General features: G+C 53.6%; 10 protein-coding genes across 10 annotated transcripts; 7 read left to right on the top strand and 3 right to left on the bottom strand.

Annotated features, from left to right (window-relative positions):
- Positions 1–110: 110 nt before the first annotated feature.
- Positions 111–1,201, bottom strand: RBK1 (uncharacterized protein; the record flags this gene model as incomplete). The annotated part of the gene is made up of 2 exons (XM_003850436.1): positions 111–668; positions 728–1,201. 2 exons carry the CDS (start codon positions 1,199–1,201, stop codon positions 111–113), a joined length of 1,032 nt encoding a protein of 343 aa, XP_003850484.1.
- A 584-nt stretch (positions 1,202–1,785) lies between these two features.
- Positions 1,786–4,643, bottom strand: MYCGRDRAFT_100894 (uncharacterized protein; the record flags this gene model as incomplete). The annotated part of the gene is made up of 2 exons (XM_003850435.1): positions 1,786–4,455; positions 4,539–4,643. The coding sequence occupies 2 exons, from the start codon at positions 4,554–4,556 to the stop codon at positions 1,786–1,788; spliced, it is 2,688 nt and encodes an 895-aa protein (XP_003850483.1).
- Positions 4,644–4,866: 223 nt separating this feature from the next.
- On the top strand, positions 4,867–6,537 carry MYCGRDRAFT_100895 (cdc12 like protein; the record flags this gene model as incomplete). Its single annotated transcript, XM_003849883.1, has 4 exons — positions 4,867–4,964; positions 5,071–5,237; positions 5,292–5,822; positions 5,876–6,537. The coding sequence occupies 3 exons, from the start codon at positions 5,202–5,204 to the stop codon at positions 6,449–6,451; spliced, it is 1,143 nt and encodes a 380-aa protein (XP_003849931.1).
- Positions 6,538–6,962: 425 nt separating this feature from the next.
- Positions 6,963–7,940, top strand: MYCGRDRAFT_47036 (uncharacterized protein; the record flags this gene model as incomplete). The annotated part of the gene is made up of 1 exon (XM_003849884.1): positions 6,963–7,940. One exon carries the CDS (start codon positions 6,963–6,965, stop codon positions 7,938–7,940), a length of 978 nt encoding a protein of 325 aa, XP_003849932.1.
- Positions 7,941–12,213: 4,273 nt separating this feature from the next.
- Positions 12,214–12,980, top strand: MYCGRDRAFT_110360 (uncharacterized protein; the record flags this gene model as incomplete). The annotated part of the gene is made up of 2 exons (XM_003849885.1): positions 12,214–12,239; positions 12,293–12,980. The coding sequence occupies 2 exons, from the start codon at positions 12,214–12,216 to the stop codon at positions 12,978–12,980; spliced, it is 714 nt and encodes a 237-aa protein (XP_003849933.1).
- Positions 12,981–13,376: 396 nt separating this feature from the next.
- MYCGRDRAFT_74498 (uncharacterized protein) lies at positions 13,377–15,055 on the top strand (the record flags this gene model as incomplete). Its single annotated transcript, XM_003849886.1, has 2 exons — positions 13,377–14,155; positions 14,233–15,055. 2 exons carry the CDS (start codon positions 13,563–13,565, stop codon positions 15,044–15,046), a joined length of 1,407 nt encoding a protein of 468 aa, XP_003849934.1.
- Positions 15,056–15,930: 875 nt separating this feature from the next.
- On the top strand, positions 15,931–19,994 carry MYCGRDRAFT_45920 (histidine kinase; the record flags this gene model as incomplete). The annotated part of the gene is made up of 7 exons (XM_003849887.1): positions 15,931–17,799; positions 17,851–18,406; positions 18,467–18,489; positions 18,540–19,202; positions 19,371–19,481; positions 19,539–19,619; positions 19,719–19,994. The coding sequence occupies 7 exons, from the start codon at positions 15,931–15,933 to the stop codon at positions 19,992–19,994; spliced, it is 3,579 nt and encodes a 1,192-aa protein (XP_003849935.1).
- Positions 19,995–21,938: 1,944 nt separating this feature from the next.
- MYCGRDRAFT_46605 (uncharacterized protein) lies at positions 21,939–24,005 on the top strand (the record flags this gene model as incomplete). The annotated part of the gene is made up of 1 exon (XM_003849888.1): positions 21,939–24,005. The coding sequence occupies one exon, from the start codon at positions 21,939–21,941 to the stop codon at positions 24,003–24,005; it is 2,067 nt and encodes a 688-aa protein (XP_003849936.1).
- A 457-nt stretch (positions 24,006–24,462) lies between these two features.
- On the top strand, positions 24,463–25,134 carry MYCGRDRAFT_87062 (uncharacterized protein; the record flags this gene model as incomplete). Its single annotated transcript, XM_003849889.1, has 1 exon — positions 24,463–25,134. One exon carries the CDS (start codon positions 24,463–24,465, stop codon positions 25,132–25,134), a length of 672 nt encoding a protein of 223 aa, XP_003849937.1.
- A 257-nt stretch (positions 25,135–25,391) lies between these two features.
- MYCGRDRAFT_46430 (uncharacterized protein) lies at positions 25,392–27,422 on the bottom strand (the record flags this gene model as incomplete). Its single annotated transcript, XM_003850434.1, has 7 exons — positions 25,392–26,091; positions 26,157–26,343; positions 26,389–26,528; positions 26,581–26,689; positions 26,750–26,898; positions 26,959–27,139; positions 27,188–27,422. The coding sequence occupies 7 exons, from the start codon at positions 27,420–27,422 to the stop codon at positions 25,392–25,394; spliced, it is 1,701 nt and encodes a 566-aa protein (XP_003850482.1).
- Positions 27,423–27,653: the final 231 nt, after the last annotated feature.

Raw genomic sequence — 27,653 nt, forward strand, 5'->3', positions numbered from 1 at the left:
CAATCAGGCACACTGCGACAAGAACCTCGTCATAACTCGAGCAAGACATTGAATCGAAGCTCGATGTTTAATGGTCAATCTCGCACTGCCCTCCCCTCCCCGGCGCCTGGCTACAATTCCACCTCTTTCAGATACGGAATCGCACTCATAGCCCCTGCCCTCTCCACCGTCCTCGCCGCCGCCTTCGTAGCAAACCCCAACGCCCTCGCCACATCCCACTCCTTTTCCCCCTCTACCTCCTCTACCAACGCCTTGGCCCTTTGCACCGCATACCCGCCAACGAAAGTATCGCCCGCAGCCGTCGTGTCGACAACTTTGACACTCTCCGCTTCCACGTGTCCTTCGCCGCCGGCACGGGTAGCGTAGACGAGCCCTTTACCGCCGAGCGTGATGATGACGGTTTCCTTGACGCCGCGGGCGAGGAAGGATTTCGCGAGGGTGAGGAGGGAGGGGATGGAGGGTTCCGCTTCTTCCTCCTGTTTATTGGTGGGAGATGATGAGGAGGTGGTGGAAGACGATGAGGAGGAGGAGATGATGCCCGCTTCGGTTTCGTTCATGATGAGCGTGGAGATGTGGGGGTATGCGGAGTCCGGTAGGGGGATGGCGGGTGCGGGGTTGAAGATTGTGTGGGAGCCTGCTGTGGAGGCGAGGGAGAGGTTGTGGAGGACCTTTGTGAGAGTTTCGTCAGCGATGAGTTGGGAATAGAGGGTTGTGGAGGGAACTTTACAGTCTCGAGTGGGATTTCCAATTGCAGCACCACAACTTCCCTCCTCCCCGCCGCTCCATTTCGCGAATTGACCAAGTTTTCCTCCGCTTCAAACTCCTGATTCGCATTCGCCACGAATAAAATGCGATTCTCCCCCGTCCCTTCCTCAACAATAATATTCGTCACCCCCGTCTTCCCCCCCTGCACGATCCTCACGCCTTCCACATCCATGCCCTCCTTCCTCAGAGCGTCCAGGTACTCCCCTCCGAACGTGTCGTCGCCGACCTTGCCCAGCATCCGGACGTGGTAGTCGGGAGGGGAGAGACGGGCGCAGGCGACGGCTTGATTGGCGCCTTTGCCGCCGTAGCCGGTTGTGAAGGAGGTGGCGGAGAGGGTTTCGCCGGGGGAGGGGAGCCGGGGAGTGAGGGTTATGAAGTCTATGTTGAGGGAGCCGAGGATTGTGATTGTTGGGCGGGGATCGGAGGTGGTGGCCATGGTAATGGAGAGTTTGGAGGCGTGTTTTGTTTTGACGGCAAGTGGCGCTTGGTTGAGAAGGAGAAGATGTCGCTTGTGTTCTTTCTCGAGTTGTGAAAGGATATTTTGTCAAGTTCGTGGCGTCTTGGTCTTTTTCGGCAATGGCTCTATTCAATATATGGATCAGATGCTTGATGAGGTCGGAAAGGTCCTTAGAGAGGCCAGAGAGTGGAAAGTGCTCCTCGATGAACGATGCTGTCCAAACCTAAAATGATCAAGTGAAGTGAATGGAAGTCCTCTTGCCAAGCAATTTGCACATGCAAAAGTCGTGGTTCGGTGGTTCAACGGCGTTACCAACGAGCGACACAATTGAGCTTCTGTGATGGTCGGCATTCATGGACTGCAATCGAGTGAGGCTACATGCAACGAGACACTTATGCAGAGATCAATCAAAGCCAGCGAGCGCTTTCGTGATCTACTCAGGACGTTAGTTTGGATCTGTCTGTACACCATTTGTCGAAGGCATTGACTGCGTGCACGCCCGTTCAATAAGAGCAGAGTCCAGTCACGACAGCTACTGACAGCTACGCCTGGTGTAGAGCCGCTCACTCTAGCCCAATCCACTCCTCCTCCCCACCCTCCCCATCCTCCATACTCTCATCCTCTCCAACCTCAGCTCCACCCTTCGCCGCCTCAATAGCCTTCAACTTAACCCCAGCAACGGCATCCACTTTCCTCGGCTGCTTCAACAAAAACTCAATCGTATGAACATTCTGATCACTAACCCTCAACACCTCCCCTTGCAATCTTCCCACAGCTTTCTGCACCATCCTCGTCACCTCCGCAAATTCGCCTTGTCGTTGCTTCAGCATGCGTCCATGTGTATTCAGCAGAGCCTCGAGCCAGAGAAGGTTAAATTCGAGATGTGGACTTCGATCTGCCTCCTTGGCTACGAAGCGAATGAAGCGGTCGAGGTAGACTTCTGGTAGGTCGCGGACTACGAGAGTGATGTCCGAGACGGGCACAGAGCGAAATGTCCGCTGCAGGAGCTTCTCGTTGCCGAGACGGAATGACATGACGAGTGCTTTCAGCCACTCCCCGCGCGCGAGGGTGGAAAGTGTCGACTCAGGCGTGACGTCAATGTCCAGATCGAATGGATCGAATGTAGCGCCCGCGTCGAGAGAGTAGAGAAGCAGTCCCTCGGTGGTGGCCGCGCAAAACGCACGGCCAGTAGGCGAGAACGTCACACCTGGAACCCGGACTTCCGGCGCGATTTTGCGCTGCGCTGCGTCTCCTCGCTTGGAACCCGGGAGGGATTTGTCCATTCTATCTTCCAAGTCGGAAGCTTCGCCTTGGGTGTCAAGAAGAGCTTGCGGGCCCGCTTCGGTGAGGAGTTTTGAGTTGAGGAATTCTTGCGTGCCTTCGATGGAGAGGTTGACGGAGACAGTGAATTTCCTCAAGAGCACGCCAGTTTCCACGGCGTATAGGCAGATGAATTTCGAGTTACTGCCTGCGAGGAGGACGGTGCCGTCCGCACTATAGGCGATGGTGGTGAAGGATTTCGTGCCGGCGGCGTTTGCGGCTGTGCGGCGGTCTGTGGCTTTCCGACCTCCGGAAGCGTCGCGGCGGCCGTCGAGACCGGCTTCTTGGGTGGCGTCGGAGAGGGACCAGAACGTGAGTTGGCCGTCGAGGGTGGAGACGGCGATCTGTTTGCCGTCTGGCCGGACATTGACGGCGAGGACGTCGGCTTGGAGTTGAAGAGGTTCGGAGGTTTGGGTGCGGCCAAAGATGGACCAAATTCGGACTGTGCGGTCCCAGGAGCCGGAGACGAGGGTGCCGCCGTTAGGAGCGAAAGAGAGGGAGGAAACGGGACCTTCGTGGCCGCTGAGTTGGTCGAGGAGTTGGCCGGTTTGTACGGACCAGATGTGGACGTCGAAGTCGTCGAGGGAACCTGCTGCCACGACTTCGCCGCTCGGATCGACGGCGAGAGAGCTGAAGCTTAGTCTCTTTGGTGCGGTGAAGGTTCGAAAACAGCGGTAGCGGATGAGATCGAATGCGCGGACACTGCCGTCGAGGGATGCTGTGAAGAGGACGTTGCCTCGTTTAGCGAACTCGCATGCTGTGACGCCGGATGTGTGTTCTGTGAATGTGACTATGCAGAAGCCTGATGTTGTGTCCCAGACTTTGATTTTGCCATCGTCGGCGCAGGTGATGACTCGGTCGCCGGAAGGAGAATATGTCAATGCGTTCATGCTGTCGAAATGGCCTTGTTGTTTCAAGATGTACGATTCGCTTTGCCACTCCCAGACCAATAGTTGTCCGAGTGCTGACGACCCAAATGCTAGCCATTCTCCGCTTGCATTGATTGACACTGTGTCGACATTTGAGGCTGCGATGGAGAGCTTATGGATCTCGCTGAAGCTGGGAAGCTCATGCAGCATGAAGAGACCGTTGGAGAATCCGGTCACGAGGAGATTTGAGGATGGGTGAAAGGCGGCAGTCGTGAGATGTGCATTGTCTTGGAAGAAGTAGTGTCGCTCGCTGATCCTCCATCGTTCATCCAGTGCATCGAGGTCTTCTGGGTCCACGTCCGGTCTTGGCAGGTATTGCCATTGGAAGAGTGCGCCATCTTTCGACACTGTGTAGATGGTCTCTTGATCTTGGCTGAACCATGCTGCGTAGACTGCTGTTCTATGTCCAGCTAGTACTGTAGGTGTGAAGCCGTCTTCGGGATCCAAACTCCATATTCGCGCAGTCAGATCCTTGCTGGCTGTGAGGATAAATCGCGAATCACTACTCCACTCTATGCTTTGCACAGTATCGTGGTGGCCACCATATTGTCGATATCGCACAAACGGCGCGAACTCCAAGCCCCCCGCATCATCGCTGTCTAGACCCTCATTTGCGCCTGGCGTCGAAGGAGTTTTCCAGACTTCAATCTTTCGTCCAAGGCCGACTGCAAAGTGGTTGCCACTCGGTGAGAAGACCAAGGATGACACTGCGGATTTGAGAGAGAAGTGGTACAGCACTATCCGGCGTTGGAAGTGTGATAGTATAGCATGTCCGGTCTCGTCCACGGTCAGAAGGAGTTGACCTTTCGGATGTAATGCGATTCGGGAGATATTTTGTCGATGCGCGAATGGAAGTGTATGTGATTTGTTGTTGACCAGATCGAACACCGTCACTCTGTTTCCGACCGGGGACAACAAGCACGTTCCGTCGTCGGTGTAGACCAGATTCCCCTTGCGATATACCGTTCCCAGCAGGTTGGAGAACTGGACTTTTTGTTAGTGCCACTTTCCCGTCAAGCTGCAGCGTTTGTTTGCTGCCCGTCGCATTGCCGCAGCGGAGCACCCACCTTGAATTCCGTCTTCATCTTGGCGGTGTTGTTCCTTCTTCTCTTCTCTCTCAATACATCATCATCGTCAACATTTCAGCCATTTCGATCGAACCCACCAAATTGAAGAAGTGAAGTCGACATAGAAATTTCACAATGTCCCTTCACTCGGACACGGCTCCCCCCACAGGCGCTAGCGAGGCAGGCGGATCGCCCATTCGTCGATCCGGCGCAGTGGTGCACAGGCCACACCCATTTGGTAAGTGCCTGGGAAAGGGGAGAGCCACTTGACTTTGAGAGAGACTCCACCTGTTTCCTTCCTCTCATCCCAGGGTCTTTTGTCCATTGCATCGTCGCCCCTGCTTCAACCTCACTGTCCTTCCTCTTCCTCTACCACCAACGACGACACCTTCCTACCCATCAGTCCACCCCACGTGCGGCTTCCCGGTACGCTTCCATCCCGACCATGCTCCGTCTCCGCGCGCGCCGAGCAAGAGCCATTGGGCGAACAACACCTCCTCAATGGCATTGACTGACCTGTCCACCACCGCAGAGAGCTTTCCGCAACTCAACGACATCCCAGGCGCATATCTGCCGACCTCACCAGCCGCCGCACACTCTTCGCCGACGAGACCTCCTCCGCCTCCACCAGAAAAGAAAGACGAGCTCGCAGACTTCATAACAATGGCCGAATCACTCTCGCCGATTGGCATTGCCAATGTCAGTTGGAATCATACACATTCTCTACATCACGCGCATACTGATGTCTAGCAGCTCCCCAATCAGCGCCATAAGATTGTCGCCAAGCGCGGCGCCGCCTTCACCATCATGGTTGCTGGCGAGTCCGGCCTGGGAAAGACCACCTTCATCAACACTCTCTTCAGCACGACCATCAAGAACTACGCCGATCACCGCCGACGTCACGCTAAGCAGGTCGACAAGACGGTCGAGATTGAAATCACCAAGGCCGAGTTGGAGGAGAAGTTCTTCAAGGTCCGCTTGACGGTTATCGACACTCCCGGATTTGGCGACTACGTGAACAACAGAGACAGCTGGCAGCCAATTATAGAATTCTTGGACGACCAGCATGAGAGCTACATGTTGCAGGAGCAGCAGCCAAAGAGAGCCGAGAAGATCGATCTCCGAGTGCACGCTTGCTTGTACTTCATCCGCCCAACAGGTCACTCGTTGAAGCCTCTCGACATTGAGGTGATGAAGCGTCTGTGCACGCGCGTCAATTTGATCCCAGTGGTCGCAAAGGCGGATACTCTTTCGCCAGCCGACCTCGCCAAGTTCAAGCACCGCGTGAGTTGTCGCAAACCTCTGACCGCTTACTTCATTCGCTGACCTCTGTGCAGATCCGCAATGTCATCGAAGCCCAGGGCATCAAAATCTACACCCCACCTCTCGAGGAGGACGACGAAGCCGGTCTCCAGCACGCACGCAGCCTCATCTCCGCCATGCCCTTCTCCGTCATCGGTTCCGAGCGCGATGTCAACACTCCCGACGGCCGCACCGTCAAGGGTCGCCAATACGCATGGGGAGTCGCCGAGGTCGAGAACGAAGAGCACTGCGACTTCAAGAAGCTCCGCGCCATTCTCATCCGCACGCACATGTTGGATCTCATCCACACGACCGAAGAGACCCACTACGAGGCCTACCGCGCACAACAGATGGAGACGAGGAAATTCGGCGAGGCACGCCCAAGAAAGTTGGACAACCCTAAATTCAAGGAGGAGGAAGAGCAGCTTCGCAAGAGGTTCACGGAACAGGTCAAGGTTGAGGAACAGCGCTTCAGGCAGTGGGAGCAGAAGCTCATCTCCGAGCGTGATCGTCTGAACAAGGATCTGGAGCAGAGCCATGCTGTGATTAAGCAGCTCGAGCTGGAAGTCGAGGGTCTGCAGGGTAGCATGTCCCGTACTGGCAGACGCTAAACTGGCGTGGTGCTTGTGCTGGGCAGCGAATGCGGGCTGTCGTCCGTCGAGTGTATAGTATGGTTATTGTACTGGAGGGACAGATCTAGCTTGCGAGCTGGACGTGTTGTTGACGAAGGGAGGGGATCGAAGAGGAGAGGAGTACTGTTCTCGCGCGGAAGATACCTCAAAACCTGCTTTTGTCTTTAGTTTGAGCTGAGAGCTGTGGGACGGCGTGAAGCGGATGAGAATGTTGTCTGCTTGGTGTGTCAAGTGCTAAGCATGGATCCACCTCCATACGAGAAGCATGTGTTGTCAGAGGCAGGAGGTAGCGGAGCTATATCGAAAGTTGTAATTCCAAGTGAACGTTCTACGCCTTCGACTATCCTGTGTGTTCGGGCAATCGCCCATAACAAATCCACGAAAGCACGCTGAAGTCTTGGCATCGCCTCGACCTCACTTCTCCGACGCTATTTAACTCAATCCACTTCGTTCATCCAAAGAAAAATGTAACAACGACTCTTTCGCAAACATGCCCTCCTCCAACCAATCCTTTCCCACCACCCGCCTCGCCACAATCCCTGTCTCCGCCTCCCCAATTCACGCTCTGACATACTCCTCCGGCGCCGGCCAATACCTTCTAACCGGCTCATCCGACCGCTTGATCCGTCTCTACAACCCCGCCTCCCGCTCCACCTCCGCCATCCAGACCTACAGTGCGCACGGCTACCCCGTCCTCGACCTCTGCGTATCAGAAGACAACTCCCGCTTCGCCTCGGTAGGCGGGGACAAAACGGTCTTCTACTGGGACGTCGCGACAGCCGTCACGGTCCGGCGTTTCCTCGGGCACTCCGCACGGGTGGAAAGTTGCGCTTTCGGAGGCGAGGGAGATGGAGTGCTACTCACGGGCGGCCTGGACGGGACGGTGAAAGTATGGGACTTGAAAGGCAGGGACTCGCGACCTGTGATGACGTTGAGCGACGCGGGGGATGCGGTGGGATGTATCGCTGTGCGAGGAGGGGAGGTGTTTGTCGGGAGTGTGGACGGACGGGTTAGGGTGTATGATCTCGCGGCGGGGGAGGCGGTGGTGGATTGTGTGGCTCCTGGAGTGGGGGTGACGAGTTTGAGTGTTATGAGGGATGGAGAGGGGTATCTTGCTGGTACGCTGGGGAGTGAGCTGCGGTTGATGGATCGCAGGAGTGGGGGGTTACTCCAGAGGTTTGGAGGGGAGGGGTTTGTGAATCGGGAGTTGAGGTGTCGGAGTTGTTTGGCGGGTGGGGATGGGAGGGTGGTGAGTGGGAGTGAGGACGGGAGTGTGTGGGTTTGGGATGTGGGGAGTGGGGAGGTGGTGGAGAGGGTTTGGCATAAAGATGGGGGAGGTGCTGGTGGTGGGGTTGGGAAGAGTGCGAGTAAGGATGTGGTGAGTGTGGTGGCGTGGAATCCGGTGAGGAGACAGTGGGCGAGTGCGGGTGGGGATGGGAATGTGGTGGTTTGGGGAGCGAGGGAGTGAATTTGAAGTAAGTCAAGGTCCTCTGTTTCGTTTGCACCGAGCACATGCAAATCGCGGTGAGTTCGACTCTTTCCCTGGTAACGAGTAGCGTGATGACAAATCAGCGCGCCATATAAGTTGAACCGCCTATGATCACTTCCAATTTACTTACTAGAGTTCTCGAAGCGACACTTTGACAGCATCGGCATCACAACCGCTTTACAACAGCAATGGCAGAAAACATCGAGCGATCGAGTAGCCCCTTGGCAGAGCCTTCGCCGATTGTTGTGCGAAGAACTCGTGCATCCACCACATCCAGCATCTCGCCGCGAAAACTTGCGGCCGCCTCATCGAAGCCTGAAGCTGAAGTCATGTTCGTGGACGCGCCTAAAGCGGAACTCGATCACAGGCTATACGACACGGACCGTATCAGAGTCGCATACGACTTCGCACGGAAAAGACTTCAAGACGATCACGGCAATGCGCGCAAGCTTACGCGTAGGACCAGACTGGCGTTCCTATTACATCAAGGTCATTGCCTCGAGGCTCTACAAGAGGGTATCACTGAGGAGTGCCAAATACAGATTCAGACGTTCGAGACGGTAATGGACTACGAAGTCTGGTTGAAGGCCGTGCTCCCTCCATTCTTGCGCGACATGGTGGCAGATCTTGCCAATATGAAATGGAACCAAAGTTTGGCAAACGCAGCTGACTTTGTCAAAATCAGATGCGCCGAGCTTCGCGATAAGTCGAGGGTCCAGAAAACACCTGGCTTCGAATTACTTTCTGGAAAGAATCAGTGGACTGAGATCTGGACCAACTATGTCGCAGAAGCTGAGATCCACAAGGAGTATGGGTATACGAGAAAAGATCAGACCACAACATATCGCGCTGTCAACGACGCCTGCCACTACGCGCAGCTCGACCTCCCCAGCACCTTGATATGCATTCGCACATATGCTCAACGTAATGGAGCCTTTCACAACAATGTCGACGCAGACATCATCAACACTCACTTCACCAAAGTTGCGAAAACTCTGCACATGACAATCCAAGATCTCTACAGTTGCGTGCCCGTTGAGCGCATGGAGGAGGGACTCGAGTTGAGGCGATGGTTCTACGATTTGAAGGACGAGTGGTTTGTTTGTGACGACCTCAACGATCCAGAATCGTGGCTGGCAACGCCGGCACTGATGAAGGTACGCGATGATATGAGACGGTCTGGAACGAAATCGGCCCCGTCGACTCCTACGAAGCCTTCAGCGAGTCAACCTTCTCGGTCTCCGCACACCAAAAAGGTTTCCTCACAAAGATCTGCTGCGCAGCTGAAGTACCTTCAGACTGAGATCTCAGCGCCTCCGCATTACCGACTTCCGACCTTGGAGCAGATGCCGCCAGCTCACGACTATACACCAGCGAAGCGAGATGTAAGCGAGAACGCTAACCCTAGCGACCGACCGCTCAAACGCTTCAGGGTTGAATCTTGGGCGTCTGTTGTTATACGGAAGACTGAGGTGCATGAGAAGTTCCAGGACCTCGAGAAAGCGGAGGATGTACTCGCGCAAGCGACAAAATCGTTGGCTGCGCAGGTTGAGGAAGTGAAGGCCAAGAGGACTGCGCTGGCTAAGGCGAAGACAGAACTGGGCAACGCCGCTGCGGATGTGCGCGCTCTATACGACCGAACACCATCTCCTCCCGCGGAGCTGCAGGACGAAATGGAAAAGCTGGGCGTTGTGGGCTCAGACCGGAGCATATGACCGTATAACCAGATGCTTAATACTATGGACAGACTTGAGAAGCTAGCAAGGTACCTCATTTGGCTGTCTGCAGTCCTCGAGCAATACTGACCTCTCATAGCTCCTTCATCGACGATGACCTCGTCTTCATCGAACTGGACGATGGTGGGAGATTCAAGATGCAACGAGCAATCTTATGCGACATATCGATCTACTTCCGCTGTGCACTGCGTGGACAATTCCAAGAAACACGCACGAAGATCCTTCGCATTCCCGGTTGCACGTCAGGAGCCTTCAAATTATTCCTCTACTGGATCTGCAACAGCGAACTACCCGACCTCGCCACCGCAATGAGGAGTCACACGAGCCAGAAACCCGTGACTTGGCGCACTCGTGCCAGCTTCACCTCACCGAGCTCTGGCTCACCTGCGACATGACCATGATGCCAATGCTGCAGAACGCCACCATGAAATGCTTCCGAGAAGTCCTCCACCACGACACTGTCGGCATCGATGCGATGGTTCTGACATTCGACTCTGTTTCAGCGAAGTCTCCGCTCAGGAGGGCGTCGCTCTAGCAAGCGAGGCGGATTTCCTTCTGCGCGAGATGCTTTACGAGCCGAGCGATATTGATATTTTCAGCTTGACTGCGGGGTCTTGGCCGGCGCTTTTGGAGTCGATGGATGGATTTTTGCCATCAGGTGCCGAAGGCGACGTGCCGTATGCCGACGCATCATGAACATGTGCTGGTCAATGTCACGCTTGGCGGGAATGAGAAGTTTATGGTTTCGTTGAATCATGTTCATGAGGATTAGGAGGATCAGATGGAGGTGAACGGTACTGAAGGTTGAGAGTAATGAGGCGGAATGTAATCAGCTGGCGAGGCATGCGCAAGCGAAGATGGAGGAGGAGATCATTCAGGAGGAAGCAAACGAGAATGATCTACCGATAAGGTATGCGAAAAAGTTCTCACTGTAAGTTCCATTGACATACTTCTGCGCAGAGTCCTATTGATCGCACGCTCACGAAGGAAGATGCCCTGGTCAGAAAGCGCAACCGAATCTTGAGTGCATGTCTCTCGGCAGCGTACTCGCCTAGCATGTGATTCGTCTCGCTCGCGCTCGGACTATCTTACCCTACTTTCAAGCACAAGCAAACGTTGCAGAAGCTTCTTCACCGTCAATTTCGATACAAACACCGATCCACCTCACCGCAAACAACTTCATCATCATAACTACTGTGATTGACAACATCGACGCCACGCGCGCAAAGGGGCTTCTCTGCCAGTTGCCTTCGTTCTCAACCCGGAATATCAGAGATTCCGTGTGTCTCAACACTGCGCGAAACTCCGCCACTTGCCCCTTCGCTTTCGGCGCAACTTCATTTCACACCTGGAAATTCCTGACAAGCTACAGGCTAGGAGCATGGAGGCAGTCGAAGAGCTCGCGAGGTCAGTCAATTATGTACAGGACCTATCAGCGCCGCTAACGCACAGCAGTACCTTCGTCGATGATGCATTGATCTCAATTGAGCTCGAAGATGGCGGCAGATTCACAGTGCAGAGAGCTACTCTTTGCCAATCCTCCGAGTACTTCCGCAAGGCGCTGCGTGGAGACTTCCAGGAGGCGAGCAACAACAAGCTGAAAATTCCAGGCTGCACATCAGAGAGCTTTAGGTTGATTCTTTACTGGATATGCAACAGCAACTTACCGGATTGGACAACCGCTTTGAAGCAGAATAAAATGGATGCCCATTCAAGACAGCTTTGCCTCGCCAAGCTGTGGTTGACTAGCGACATGCTCTTGATGGTGCGCTTGCAGAACGAAACCATGCGCAAGCTTAGAAGCATAACGAACATTTATACCATCAGTCACGAGGCCATGAGCTGCGCTTTCGACTCTGCGCCTCACGATTCGCCAATTCTTCAGGTATTGCTGCAGGACGCAAGCCGCGATTTCTTCTCGGCAACTGGCACTTACACTTCAGAAGAAATGGACGCATTTGGAAGCATTCCCGGTTTCCTACAGGCTTTCATTGAAATTGGAGAGCGTCTGAAAATCAACAATCATTACCACATGAAGGTCCCTGTCTCCCGCGACGAGGACAGCAAGTTCGAAGTCAAGCCTGCGGCGAAGAATAACTAGAATGAGCGGATCTTAGGATAGTCTCCAGCGCGAGAAATCAGCGTACCTTATAGCACGAGCCTTCCAAAGGTCCATCTCCATCCACTGTGGATGTCAGCCCCTGTCCTGTGCTTGGCGCTAACGAACGAAAGATGCGAAAAGGACGGACCACCTTCCTCCTCACTTCAACACACGACAAAGAGTCCACATACCGCTAATCGACGGAGCGCCGCCGCGCAGATCTCGCCCAATCGATCCTCTCACGACATCACGACATCACAACATCCACTACTTCACCACTGCAGTGACTGCACCACTTCACCTCTGCACACTTCACCACTGCACCACATCTTAACTTCACCAAAACACAGCCCCCAACGCAACAGTACCACAAATTTAAGGCAACGATCGCTCATTGAGCGTTAGAGGAGAACAAATGGAGAAGGTGAAGGAGTTGGCCGGGTAAGTGCTCAAAGTCATTTCACGATCTCTCGTTTCTGACTTGGTACCACTAGTACATTCATCGCGGACGACCTCGTGTCGGTCGAGCTACAAGACGGTGGCACATTCACTGTGCAAAAGGCCCTACTTTCTGGAGCTTCTGAGTACTTTCACAAAGCGCTGGACGGCCGCTTCCTCGAAAGCCACAACAGAACTCTGCATCTTCCGGGGTGCTCTACTGCCAGCTTCGAACTCATTCTCTACTGGCTTGTCAATCTACGTCTTCCGGACTTCAGCGATGAGCTAGAAGAGCAGTGCGACGTAATACATTCGTACGAAGAGAGCGTTGGACCGGAGGCGCGGGCCACCGCCGTCGACATGGTCAATCTCTGGATATGTTGCGACATGCTCCTCATGCCAGCACTACAGAACGAATCCGCTCGCCGCTTGATCGACATCCTGTGCGTCTTCAGCAGTGCACCCGAAGCCACACGAATCGCGTTTGCAGAGACCGCTCCTGAATCAATTTTGCGACGTCTTCTGGTTGCGTGCTTCATGCAGACGGCGCTTCCGTGGGGAGGAGTTTTGCAAGAGGATCACGGCGAGTTCAAAGAGATGGGAGGCATACCAGGCTTTCTTGCGGCGCTTGTTAAAGCGCTGAGCTCTTGTCCTGTGAAGGGGTGCAGCGTAGCCATATGCAAGGAGCAAGATCACAGAGAACCCAACGGCGAGGACTTCATGGTACCGGAAAAGAATGCATAGTGAAGCACATCGCTCTTCGAAGTCAAGCTCCCAAGATCAAAGGTTTGGAGGCTGATAGCAAATGCATTTCTGGCTTGAGAAGTGTACGCCCTGAATGTGTGTCCCGCAATCATGAATGGAAGCTGATATGTGGACTGCTTTGCCATCCCACGGGCGTGCAACTTCTCTACCTGCTCTCTCTACGCCTTCTTCTTGCATCCAGAAGTCGATGTCTCATCAAGAATTCAAGCACTGGGCGACTTGTGGACGAAATGTTCTTTCTGGTGACACCGGGTGACTCGGCTAACATGTGCATTTAAAGTTTCGCCCCAACGCCTTCTCCACGTATCTCCGCAGCTCCGAAAACATGGTCGAGACCACTGATATCGGCAAGACGGGTATTCTGTTGAATATGGCTGATAAAGCTCTCCAGAGGCTGTCGACGACTTCACCTCTTCCGTTACCTCCTAGCTCCACAAGTTTCTCTTTGCCTCCATCCGCCTTAGACATACGCTCGGCTGCCAAACACTCCTTTGGGATAGCACACCGCCTCGAGGAAGAGCAAACAGTCGAACCAATTCATACAGCAAACCCATCTCAACAATGTCCTCCCAAAAGTCCGCCATCGACCTAATCTCCCAGCCTCTAACCCTCCCCTGCGGCCTCAACCTCCCCAACCGCCTAGTAAAATGTCCCATGCAAGAAACTCTCGCTTCGCCACCCAACTTCGACCCACCCATCGACAAGTTCCAAAACCTCTACAAAACCTGGTCAGAAGCTAAATACGGACTACTAATCACCGGCCAAGTACAAGTCGACCTCCGCTTCCTGTCCATCGCCGGAGATGTGTGCGTTCATCCAGGTAGCGCTGAGCCTGAGGTCATGGAGAAGTGGAAAGCGTGGGCGAAGATTGCACAGAAGAATGGGACGCCTTGTATTGTGCAGCTCGCTCATCCGGGAAGGATGAGTCCTGCTGGTGCGGGCAATCGGCCGAGTGATATGCCGGCGCTTTGTCCGAGTGCCGTTCCTGTCAAGCTGGGAGATTCGTGGTTAGACAAGTTTGCGGTGGGGAAAGTGTTGGGTACGCCGAAAGCGATGTCGGTCGAGGAGATTGATGATGCGGTGGAGAATTTCGTGAGAGGTGCGGTCGTGGCGAGGGATGCTGGGTTTGCTGGGTGTCAGTTGCACGGAGCACAGTAAGTGAATGACCTTGAAACGATTGCTGTCAGAAGCTTTCGCTATCGACAAATGGTCGCTGAACAAGCTTGAATAGTGGCTTCCTCCTCTCCCAGTTCCTCTCACCGCACACAAATCGCCGAACGGACGATCACGGCGGCACACCTGAGAAACGAATGACCCTCCTCAAACGCCTCGTCCGCGAAGTGCGAGCCCGCTGCCCACCACCCTACTGCCTAAGTGTCAAGCTCAACAGCGGCGACTACATGGGCGCCAGCGGCCTGCAACAAGATGAAGCTCTTGAGCAAGTCCGCTGGCTCGTGACCTGCGGCATGGTCGACTTTGTCGAGATTTCTGGTGGCAACGCCGAGCACACGAGCTGCAAATTGCGGTCTTCATTTGGCAAGAAGACGATGAGCGAAGCGCCGAAGATGAAAGAAAGTACTCGCATCCGAGAGGGATTCTTTACGGACTTCGCCGAGAAAGTTCAAGGTCTTGAGTCACCAGTTCCAATTCAGCTTTCCGGAGGCTTCAGAAGTCGGAATGGTATGGCCGACGCTCTAGACTCCGGTGTATGCGATCTCATCGGTCTCGGTCGTCCCGCAGTGCTCGAACCCGAACTTCCGAAGAAGACTCTGTTGAACCCGGAGGTTGGCGACGATCATGCGCTGGGTATTCCATTCCAGCTCCGAGGACTTTGGTTCGCAAAGATGATTCCGGCCAAGGTCGTGGGAGGCGGACTGCCGATCCAGTTTTTCTACTACAACATGCGAAGACTAGGTCAGGGTCTCACGACTGATACCAATGTCAGTCTGCCGTGGGTGTTCATTGCGAGGTTATGGGGGTGGGCGGCGGGTTCCTGTGCAGCTGCGTTGAACAGAGTAGGTCTCGTAGGTGGTGGACGAGACTAATGGTCGAAGGTCTGATCATGAGCCTACGGAATACAGTCGAATGGCCGCAACTCTGAAGTAGTTTTTGAGGAGTGACTCAGCAGGGCCCTTGACAGAGCGGGCTCACTAGCAGGGCAGGCATGTTGGTAGCGTAGATGACCTAGCAGGGACCGATGGTTCAATCTAGATCGAACGACCTGCAAACCCCAAGCACAGGCCCTGAGGGCCGTATCGTGTCGTGTTCCTATCGTGCAAGCCAAGTCATGAGCTATGAAGCATAAGTCGGGCCCAGCTTGGATCGTACGCAGGAGGCTCTCGTAGCTCGGCTATCCATGCTCCGGTCTCTCGCAGATACTGCCGTTGTGATGGCGACGATCTCTGAAGAACCACACTCGATTGCCAGCGGAAGGAAAGTTGACTTTGGTAATTGGAAGGAAGAACAAGATCTTTGTGGCTCCAGATGCGGCCGATGCGCATCGTACGCTAGTGACACGGGCCGTACCTTATCCTCACCCGAAAGGAAATCCACGTGGCGATCTCAAGGATTCGAAGTTGAGTCCTGGATCACACTTCTTAGACTGGAGCATGACGACGTTTACAATTACCACACTATGGCAGCTTTGATGCATATGCGGCAACTTTAGCCAAGCTTGAGAAGTGTCCCTTCCTACCATCTATCCACACGATCGATCTCACCCCCAGAGTCAGGAACAGCGCCTGGAAGCGTGACTCAGGAGTAGTGATCGTCACAATCCCCAAACGGCGTACTGGTCCATCGAGGCGAACCAGTGTACCGGACCGCATGCAGAGATCGCACTTGATTCCGAATATTCGTATCCGGAGAGCCTCACGCTGATGCTAAAGAACCGGTGCCTCTGAGGATCCATGCGGACTTGCGAGACAACATGGCTTCCGATGCGGAGATGAACACATCTGGTGGGCGACAGAATCTGGAGAGTCGTCGTGCTCGCGAGTTCTACCGATACTATCAACCAATACGCGAATTAACGGCGAATGGACCGCCGCTATGCAATTTGGCCAGCGAGGCTGCAGTTGAAGCCCATCGGCCATTTTCCTCGCCAGATCGAGCCCTGACAGCCTTCTGCCAACTAGGCGCATTGAGACTGGGAACAAAACGAGCGATGCTGTTCTTCTTTGACGAGCAGTATGCCTATGTTCTTGCTGAAGCAACCCGTACGTTGAGCCTCCAAGATGACTCTGTTCATGAGATCGCCGATGATTTGTGGCTGGGCCATACCAGGATACCCCGTGGATATTCTGTCTGCGAAGACACCGTCATGAATACACCCAATCCCGGTCCGAAGGATTCCGATTCGGAAAGCGACTACGATACGATGGTACATATCGTAAACGACTTGAGCGAGGACTTCCGATTTTGCGACAGACCATTCGTCACTGGAGGTCCACGAGCGAGATTCTACGCAGGAGTTCCAATCACCACTCCCAAGGGCATAAACATCGGTGCTTACTGTGTGCTCGACGACAAGAAACGCGATACCCTGGATGCCACGAGTATGCGATTTCTCATGGACATGTCCGCTACTGTCATGACCCATCTTGACATGGTTCGAGCCCAAGCGGAGCTCCGTATAGGTACTCAAATGGTTGCGGGACTAGGCGCCTTCATCGATGAAGCTTCTGGATCTCGAAAGTCGAACAATCAGACTGTGGCAAAGGAAGCAGTACAGCGAGAACAAGAATCGCCCGAACCGAACGTTTCTTCGACACGGCGGCGATCGCCAAAGTCCAGAGGTAGCAGGGGCTCGTCCACGAGGACTGCTGCGTCTACAACGAGTACATCCGAAATGCGCTCAGATGACGTCCAGGATCCTGCACTATCGAGTACGGAGAAAACCTTTGAACGAGCTGCGACCATTCTTCGAGAAGCCATGGACGTGGACGGGGTCATGTTCTTTGATGCGGCTACCAGTACATCCGGTGGGCGGGTCGACAACCTTGCATCGCTGCGTAATCCTGAGATGAGTTCGGACACTCATAACAGCTCCGCTAACGAGGTCACCGAGACCGGCACAGAAGGCGAAGATACCGTGACCACGAAGAAAGCTCCAAGTGACGAAACCACAATCAAACACTGCCGTGTCCTCGCCTCTTCGTACTCTCCAGCCGCTAGGCCCACAGACCAGTCAAGTTCGGTCACCAATCAGCATGCACAGATCCCAGAAGACTGTCTTCGCTCTCTCCTGCGACGGTATCCACGTGGAAAAACCTGGAGTTTTAACGACGATGGTGATGCGTCGTCTGACGACTCGTCCGAACACAACGCCGACAGCAAATCGTGTGGTTGTCTACCAACTCACGGCGACAAGGTCCACAGTCCGACATGCTCCAAGCGAAAGAGGCGAAGTCTTCGCCGGAACGACACAAAGGAGATCCTCCGCCTATTTCCAGGCGTACGCAACTTTGGGTTGGTTGGAATGTGGGACCATACAAGGCAGCGTTGGTACGCGGCGTGCATGTTCTGGACCTGTTCACCGTTGAGGCTCTTCTCGGTCGAGTTTGAAGTCAAGTACATGAGTGCTTTCTGCGATGTGATCTTGGCCGAGCTTGGTAGAATGGAAGCCCAGACTTCGGACCGGGCGAAAAGTGACTTCATCAGTTCGATCAGCCACGAACTTCGCTCGCCGTTGCACGGAATTTTGGGAAGTGTCGAGTGCCTACAGGAACAGCCTCTGGATTCTGTAAGCGCGGATCTGATAACGCAAGTGGACGTGTGCGGACGCACGCTGCTCGATGTGAGTATCGCTCGATCCGATCCGAGCCATGCCTTTACTTACTCTCGATAGATCATCGAACACCTCCTAGATTTCAGCAAGATCAACCATCAAGCCAGATCGGGCGTCGCTGTGACGGACTCACGAGGCTCTCGCATCTCATCTGCAGCCGGCAGACGCTCGCAAACGGGCGGCATGATGACCCTCGACGCAGACGTTGCTCTCGACCACATTACGGAAGAAGTGGTAGAGACAGCCGTCTACTCCTTCTGTTGTAGCCGCGATCCAGACTTTGTCTTGAAACGCAAGGTTGCCGTCTTTTTGGACATCGATTCTGCGTCCTCCTCGCAGTGGAGCTGTTTCGTTGCAGTCGGGCCGTGGAAGAGAATCTGCATAAACCTGGTGAGCAATGCGCTCAAGTACACAATCGAGGGCCATATCAAGATCTCTCTGAGGGCCAGTCCTATCCCGGACAAGAAGAAGAAATTCAACGTCACGCTCAGCGTCAGCGATACCGGCAAGGGAATGTCTCGAAACTTCCTGCAAGACCACCTCTTCAGGGCTTTCCAGCAAGAGGATAGTTTCGTGGAGGGCACCGGGCTCGGCTTGAGTCTCGTAGCAACGATGGGTAAGCAACCATGGATGGGAAATTGCGCGAGATAATTGCTGACGTGCGTTCGTGTTATAGTCAAAGCTCTCGATGGGAAGATTGTATGTTGATGACATCTGGCACATGACCATTTGGCTAATGTAATCTACAGGATGTGCAAAGCCAACAAGGCGTTGGGACCACGGTCTCTGTGACTCTACCGCTGGAGCACAGTCGACAGGGCCGAGAGACACTACAGAACGGCGTCCATCCTGCGGCTCACCCTTCCATCGCTGGCGTTACCGTTGGAGTCATTGCAAGCAGGGCCAACGACTCGCAAAATCCATCTCATACCGAGATAAGTGGCAGCCTGCTGACATCAAGTATCTGCAAAACGCTCGACGAAGCTGGCGCCCGATCCACCAAAAGCGACTGGTCGGGACGCCCAGCTGCTGATGTTTATATTGTGCTTGAAGCCGATCTCCACCAAGAAGTCGACAGAATCGGACAAAAGCAAGGTGGAGACAGCGAGGCGGACCCGGCAGCTTCCAGTAATCGCCCCATCGTTGTGCTTTGCGAAAGCGCAATCTCAGCTCGCAGACTACGAGCAGTGGGACTGAGAAATCTGGCGAGCGAACACGTTGAGTACATCTCCCAACCTGCTGGACCCGAACGAATAATCAGGGCCGTCTCGCTGTGTCTTGAGGACCAGCGTGCTGGGGCAAAAACCACAACGATTGCAGGCGCCGTCAAGGACAATTCAACCATGCTACCTGACCCAGACCCGAGCATCATCATGCATCGACCTCTCGCGCTTCGGCAACGACATCTTGACGTCGATACTCCTCTCAAGGACGATATGTCTGGCCCATTGCGATCTCAATCCAAGGAAGACTCATCGCGGCCTAAGCTCGACCGACCGCCACGTTCCTCTTCAACCGACAGAGCACAACTACCAGACCAGAAGTTGTTGAGTAGCCCGTCAACACTGAAAGATCGGAAGCCCACAACCATCGATGACCGATCCAAACAGCTCACTCGGCCACCAAAGCCAGACGTTTCACCGCAAAGCGATGGGAAAGAACCAATATCGCTACTTCTGGTGGATGACAACGTATGTTCTTTGCCCAAAATTCATGACTTCATATCCAGATACCCTGACCACACACAGCCGATTAATCTTCAACTCCTGGTCGCCTACGCCAACAAAAACCGCCACTACAAAAGCGTGGCCAAGGATGGCCTGCAAGCTGTCGAAGCCTACCGAGCTACTGCTTCTGAACGCTACAAGCTGAACCGCAGCGACATCACCAACAACAGCATTCCATCACCACCTACCCTCTTGAATCAGACCGCCGCCGCAGTCTCTCCCGCTCCCACAACCGGACCCATCATCATTCTCATGGACATCAACATGCCCGTGCTCAACGGCTTCGAAGCGACTCGCCAGATTCGGGGTTTCGAACAACGAAGGGGCATACCTCCAGCTACGATCATTGCACTTACAGGTCTCGGATCGGCGAGTGCACAGCATGAAGCATTCGATTCCGGAGTGGATCTATTCCTCACGAAGCCGGTGAGGTTGAAGGAATTGACGAAGATTCTGGATGGACTAAGGAGTGGGTGATTTGAAGTACGACACAGCGACTTAGCATGTATCGACAGACGATAGAGAGACCAGACTCTTCTCGACGGTACAGGTAGCCAGCACCTGGGACCGATGGATGCAATACAAAGATCTCAGACAACGCTCGTTGTGGCTCGGCAGGCTAGTTAAGTGAAGAATGCTCCTGCTTTGTTCGTTGAGCTTCCTGTTTGATTGCTGCCTACTAGCCCCTATGGAAGCTAGGCCTCACTTCAGCACATGATAAGATCAAGCAGACTTTCCAGCCCTTCCTCTTCAACTCACCCAGCATCCGTCACCCGAACTTCTTCGATTGCAAACACAACAAACCGACCGCAAGATGGACCACTCATCGATCCCAGCTACAACTGCAGCCCAAGCACAGCCATTCTCAACTCGACCGTCGGACTTCAACGCCGTCTATGAGGTTTTCCAAATCGTCGAATTGCTCGAGCAGATTCTCTTGGAGCTACCTCAAGACCGTTACCTTCTACTCAGCCAGCGGACCTGCAAGGCATTCCGAAATACGATGAAAGGCTCCTCGAAACTCCAACGTCACGTCTTCTTACTGCCTTCAGATTCTGCAAGCGGTACGCCCTGGAATTCTATGCTGGCAACGGTTGCCGATGACTTCAGCGAATTTCCCATCGTTCTTATGGCTCGGAGAGTCATGTTCGACGTGGACAATTTGAAAGCCGTGTTCAAACATAATGGACAGCTCTGGGCTCTGGCCAAGACTGGGCACACATGGATCGAAGTGGCAAAATCACTCCCAGTGCGGCGTTCGGGGCCCCGTTGGCGGAGAAGACACAAAGGTCCCAATCTTGTGTCGGCTTGGTCTCTACGGCGCGTTGCCAACAACGAGGTTTTATCCTGTCCGATCTTCGACCTCGCGAGCACTTCCCTCCGGAACATGTACATTACCCAGCCGTCCGCCAAGATGACCGTCGTTCTCTACAGTGGCCACCCGAATGCAACTACAATACGACACGGATTTGAAGGGAGATGCAATCTGTCCGATTCCTGCGTGCCGAAATGGAGAGTGTTTGGTCATGCCTTTGCAAAGTTTGAGGGTCAGGGAAAGACAGTAGGAAAAATCTTCGAGGAGATTGATGCGATCGATGGCGAGTATCGCACGCCTGTAGACTGGAGATATCGGGCAGAGATATGGCACACAAGCTGCCGTTGCGAGTCGTGCCAATTGGAAAGAATTCCAAAGGAGGAAGAGGCGGAAACCAGGGCGAGGGCAATGAAGAAGGGCTTGGAGGAGAATGATAACGAGGATGAGAAGGAAGAAGCCAGGGTGAGCGCAACAAAGATGGAGGTAGAGGAGAAGAACAAATGAGGATGAGGGGAAGAGAGACACTCTGAACGCACGCAGTCAACAGAAGTGTAGCAGCTATGATTGCATGCTAGCTAGGAGTTGGAAGTATTGACACAGCAGTCGGACAGTCCTCAAGAAGAGCTCGAATCCGGAGTCGTCGACGCCTACCAAGGACAAAGGGGAGTGAGTATAGAGCCGTCAGGGGAATCAATCAAGAGCTCCTTGAAGATCCGACTCACGCTATTGCCGGGGCCCCTTTGGAGCCCGTACTCGAACCTTCGTGAAATAAGATGCTTACGACTAGGCCCGAGGTGAGTTGACGTGACACATGCAGTGAGATCCAAAGGCTTCTGCGCCCGCTAGTCTCATAATATTGCAGGGCCACTGCGTATGAATACTTCTGACCCTCCCGCCCTCATCACTTTCAATTCTTCTCATCACTTCCAACCCCCCCAGCCTTTGCGTCGACATCTGTCGCTCACATTTTATTTGTCTCGGAACGCACAATGTTTTACCTCTCGATTGGACTACTGCTCACGGTGATCTCATTGTCCTGGTACGGGCGGCGTCTCAGAAAGAGTCCAGCATGCCAGAAGAAGAACGATCGTCCGGCACAAAACAAAATGGACAGTCCTGATGGAAGACCTCGCCGAGAGGCACCCAGCTCGTCGACAGCCGTGCTCTTCGACCCAGAGCAAGTTCGGAAGCTATATCACTGCCTGCACAACTTGGAGACAAACGCTGGAACCCTCTCCGTTGCGAAGGATGTCTTAACTGGATCATTGAAAGAAGCGGATCATTTCAACCAGACGACTTCTGTGACCGATGGCATACACATCATTGGGTCATACACTCCAAATGCTCTCCGGATCTGGCTCGACAATGGAGACGCCATGGTCATGAAGGAGTTTGAGAAGTACTCGACTCGCAGAGCCAATGGAGGATCAAGAGAGCTACTCCCTGGACGAGAGGAAGCGACTGCATGGCTGCGAGCGCAGGCTCCTTTGCGATTCGTGGACGGTGCATGGCTGGGTCATATCAGCCGAGTACAAATGCCTTGGGCACACGCCGGAGTCGTCCGCCAGTTGTGGCAAATTCTGTCGGAGGAACTCGGCGACGGGGATATCGAGAAGCATCACACTCGCCTCTTTGCTCAACTGCTGCGATCTTTTGCTCCAGATGTACCGGACGCTCCTTCCCCGGACTTCCTGGATCGACGCCACGGAGCGACCAACGAGAAGATATGGAGATCTGCTGTCCTGCAGTCGATTGTATCGCTGTTTCAAGAGAGCTTCCTGCCTGAGATACTCGGATTCAACCTGAACTTTGAGCGTATTTCTTTTGAGATGCTGAAAGCTATGATTGAGCTTCGAGAGCTCAAATTAGATCCGACATACTTCATGCTGCACGTGTGCATCGACAACGCGGCATCGGGTCACACTGCAGTTGCCTTGGATGCGGTTTGCTCTTATCTGGCAGGCATTAGAGAGCAACATGGTTACGATGCTGAGCAACAGGCTTGGAGAAAGATCCAAGCGGGCTATGCTCTTTCCGACGGAAGATGGCACGAGAAGCCTCCCCTGGATGTCAAGGCATTTGAGCACCTTCAGCAATCCGTTGCAGCCATATTTGAATCGAAAGCCAAAGCAGGATCAAGTGCCCACCTCATGTGTAAAGGTAGCATTAAAGGTCAGCGCATCACAGACTGGCTCGATTTGAATCATATTGGTAGCTCAGCCTGGTGGGCTCGTTTGGTACAGTCTTTGGGTGAATCTCGAGCGTGGATTGTTCCTGGAGAGAGCGAACGAAGCCGGTTTGTCAAGGAACTATCATGGGGTGGTCGCATGTTCGGGGCGTTCACCGAAGCCGAATGTCATGAGGTGCGCCGTTGGGTCGCCATACTACCATTGAGATCATCACGGCCTGGTACTGTACGCTCGGTGCCCATTCCGGACGTCGACGTTGCCACTCATCATGTGGCGCCATACATGCGAATTGACCATGCCTTGCATACTCTTGAAACCCACCGAGGACGCATACTGGCAACGCCAGCTGATCCCTCCGCAACGGAGTGGATCTACGACATAGACGTCAGTGGATTGGAGCATTGCCAGTTCCTGGGAGCGATCTGGTTCTCGCATTTCTGCCTCCTTGAAAAGTTTATCGCTTTGCCGTCGAGATGCGGCGATCCATTGGGTGCTCTGGTCCTTCGCGTGCTGCGAGCCCAAGATGGCATCGGCCTCAATGACCATCATACGGACCAGCGATACACTGCAACGCCCACAGGTCCAGACGAAGGGCTCATTTTCAACTTGGGCCATCAAATCTTGCACTTTCATGGTCTCCAGCCCGCAGCTTCACTTTCGGATCAGATCTCTGGACAACCTTGTGCAGACTTGGCCGAGACCATGTTCTCGGTCGCCGCGGCACCCGTTCAGTGTAGAGGCATGTTACTTGGGATGGCATCAGCATTTATCAGTCTGCACTCTGCCATTGCTGCCTCTTCGATACTGGATGCACACTCCCGCTCGAAGCTATACCGAGTCGTAGACTTAGAAGAGACCGAGCTTCTATCGTGTTTACTTATGCTTGCCGATGACCAGCGGCATGAATTCGCTAAAGGCTTCGAATTCATCAGGATTCAGCTCAGCACGCTGTTCAAAGTCGAAGCCGGACACGAAAGTCACTGAGCTTGCAGAGCATGCCACTCCCGCAGAGCATGCCACTCCCGCAGAGCATGCCACTGAATGGTCACCAGCCAATCATTTTCAATCTATTAAGATGTTGTGTGAGTAGGAGATGGTGGTCGGCAGGTCCAAATGTAATAGGGATATATACAAGGAAGCAAGGCATCGTCAATTCAAGATCATCAAGTCGTCCCTGTTTGTGCCTGTCCATGATCACGATCACCACAAATCTCTTCTTGGTGAGGCTCGGATACACTGAGCGGATATTTCTACAAGGTCCTCAAGTATGTATACCTTGTGCACAAGCATGAATAGGAGTTTACTAAGGCTCATGTAGCTGACTAACCACAAGTGAAACCATATCCTGGCTCCCTCTCACCGCTTGTGATTGCCAGAAAGCGTGTCTTGACCAGAACACTCCCACAAAACAAAAGAAGTACCATCGTACGGCTGTACGAATATGCGCACAGAATGTGCTTCCCTCTGGCCCCGCCAAGATTACGAGACGATCACTGGCGCCCATGTATGTCTCACACCTCTAGAAGAACGCCACGCTGATGGACTCTTTCAACACGTGGGCGGAACAGACAACGCTCATCTCTGGACGTACATGGCCGACGGACCATACGAAACGGTTGAAGAGTTCCGTATCCACATCAAGAGATGCGCGAGTTCTGCGGATGCCTCCTTCTGGGCTGTGGTGTCCCGAACGTCAGGCCAGATACTCGGCTATGCCTCATTCATGCGAGTCGATCAAGCCAACGCTGTGGTTGAGATTGGAAACATCATGTACGCACCTGTCTTTCAGAGGACGACTGGAGCTACCGAGGCGTGGTTTCTGTTGGCAGATCGAGCATTTACGTCCGGATTCAGACGACTGGAGTGGAAATGCAATACGCTCAACAAGCCATCAATGCGAGCAGCTTCGAGACTTGGACACACGTTTGAAGGAATCTTTCGTCAGCACATGATAGTGAAAGGCAGCAACCGGAACACGGCGTGGTACTCTATCATCGATTGTGAATGGACCAAGGTGAAGGAGGCTCTCGAGGCGTGGATGCAGGGTGACAATTTCGACGCATCTGGGAAGCAGAAGATGGACTTGGTGGCGATTCGAAACCTATTGCGGTGATGATGATAAGCTTTTGGCTAGTTCTTTCTCGTAACTGTATCTAGCAAGACTCGCTTGAATCGTTGCACTGTACTGCTCGTCCGGATCTTTGGCGTCTGGCCAGTCGCTTGATGTGAAGCACCGTGCGCTCAATTGCGAAGGAGACGTTATGAGTGCACAACAAGAGAAGTGTGGGGGAAAGAAGAAGATACGCCGATTTACATTACCCATACGACAAACTCCTAGCTTTGCGCTCATCACCGCTTGCTCTGAACGATTCATTGTGTGCGACCTTCTTGTTGACGTTGTTCCAAGAGAAGTGTATCGACGTCTTTGTCCTCTTTGTCGCGATGGCCTACGACCGCCCAGAGTATCGGAGACATGACTCCCAGGCAAACAGCCAGGCTAGCATATAGCCAGATCATATTCGGATCGTGAGAAACTGGACCAAGAGCTATACCGATGGCACTCCCAACGCCAGCGCTCAGTAGTCGCAGTGACTGCATCACGGTGCGCATATCTCTAGGTGCCATACTGTATGTGTACTCGCTGAGCGTGACGAAGCCGAAGATCTCCGCCAAAGCGAGCAACGCATACAGTGGAGTTTGCATCCACACGGTGATGTCGTTCGGCAAAGGCTGCTGACCAGGTCTTGAGGCCGCGGGACACTTGACAGGTGCATCGTAGCAAGGGCCCGAGTCGTAGATCATCTTTTGCACACCAGCAGCATAGGCAAAAGTCGCCGCCATCATCGTGAAAGCTGCGGCTATGCGCATCACAGGTCCGAATGGTATGCGCAATCTGGCCAGTCCAGGGTACAGGAATTTCTGGATCAACGGTCCAAGGAGTACGCAGGCGATTGGGTTCAAGACCTGGATGCCGTCGTTCGGAAAACCTCCAAGCTTCATCTGTCCCGCCTGCGAGACCAGATTGCTGTTCATTTGATTCATGCCGGTTTGGAATAGGATGAACCAAAGCCTGTTCACTCTTCATCAGCCTGACGATTGTTTGTGCTTCATAGAGCAAAAGACTGGGCTTCATACATAATTTCGCATGCACGTAGTCCACTTCGAATTTCCAGGACGAACTCGTTAGTCCATGGGACGATTCGTCCATGCATCTGCAGCTGATGCTCGGGTTGTACAGCACGGAGGCTGAACCCACCTCGGATAGCGCATCCCAGGAGCTTGCCAGCCTTGAGCAAGACGCCACCTTGAGCTGGCAGCTTCTCTGCGCGAGTCAGACAAGTATTCGAACGTTCTTCGGGTAACATACCGAATTCTTTGCTGGATGTAAGAAGGCAAACAAGACCCACCCAGGATGAGCAAAATGCAAGAAGGTTCGCTGACCAGAAACCGTACACTTTCTCGAGGTAGGTTGCCGCAATGAGGGAGACTGCTGCAACGTTTGTGATCCTATTAATTACCGTCAGCTGCCATTCTAAAAAAGATGACAGATATGAATCACCAATAATAGACGTTGTATATGTACTGCAAGGTCAAAGTTCTGTCAATGATCACTCGCTCCTTGGATGGTAGCGTCTTGACTTGTGGTGGTTTGACCGGGTATTGGTCTCCTGGTCACAAGCGTATCATGGTCAGCGCATCTCCGCTTGACTAAACTGACCATGCCATACCAATGAAAGGCGTGAATGTCGCTTTCGTTCCTCCGACGCCCATACCGATGAACAGCAGACAGATCGCGAGTCCCGCAACTCCAGCATCGTGATCAAAGAGGGAAGGCAGGGAAGTCACAAACTGCACTAATGTGCCGCACAAGTACAAACTAGTTGAAGTCAGCATGTGGACCCACCCTCAAGTCTCCAAAACGCCAGTCTCTGGGTACCTCAGACTGATGCAGAGCACTCTGAACCTCCCCAGCCGTGCATCCGATAGGACTGCAAAGAAAATCGGAGTCAAAAATGAAAACATGTAATAGGCATTGAAGATCGTTGTTGCCCGTGACTGTCCCAGCCCAAGCGCCCCGGGAGTGGCACTGTCGCCCGGTGCATTTTGCATGTAATTCTCTGAGATGTGTCAAGACGATTCATTTGACCCGTTCTCGAAGAACTCACGCCATGGTGTGGAGACGACGTAGAAAGTAAAGCGTTCTGCACCGCCTGCCGCCAAAGCAATCCAGACTTTGCGTGGTAGCCGATCAGCCACATGCCTCAGAGTCTGAAGTTCTTCGCTGGTGGCATCCCTGAGGTCATCCTCGTGGAGTTCGGACTTCTCGGGAGGGGCTTGAGCTTGTTGCAAGACCGGTGTCTCAAAGACAAAAGCATCTTTCGGCTGGTCGGTGGGTGTCATTTCGAAAGGGCTTGCCTGTTGCGCCTTGATCGCTGTATCGGTGTATTGATCCTGTATGTAAGGGAAGATCGTGTTTTTCAACGAGCAGGTCAAGAGAATCGAGTCCGACAGAACAATCACAGGTCTCCAGTGAAGCGTGGCAAAGCACAAGTCAGTGCAAATGCATGAAGGAAATGGATTGCCACCAGTAGAACGAAGCTCATAGTCTGAGTCACCAAGATGCACAGCACG

The sequence above is a fragment of the Zymoseptoria tritici genome, chromosome 8 (genome assembly GCF_000219625.1).
Source record: "Zymoseptoria tritici IPO323 chromosome 8, whole genome shotgun sequence".
NCBI lineage: Eukaryota > Fungi > Ascomycota > Dothideomycetes > Mycosphaerellales > Mycosphaerellaceae > Zymoseptoria > Zymoseptoria tritici.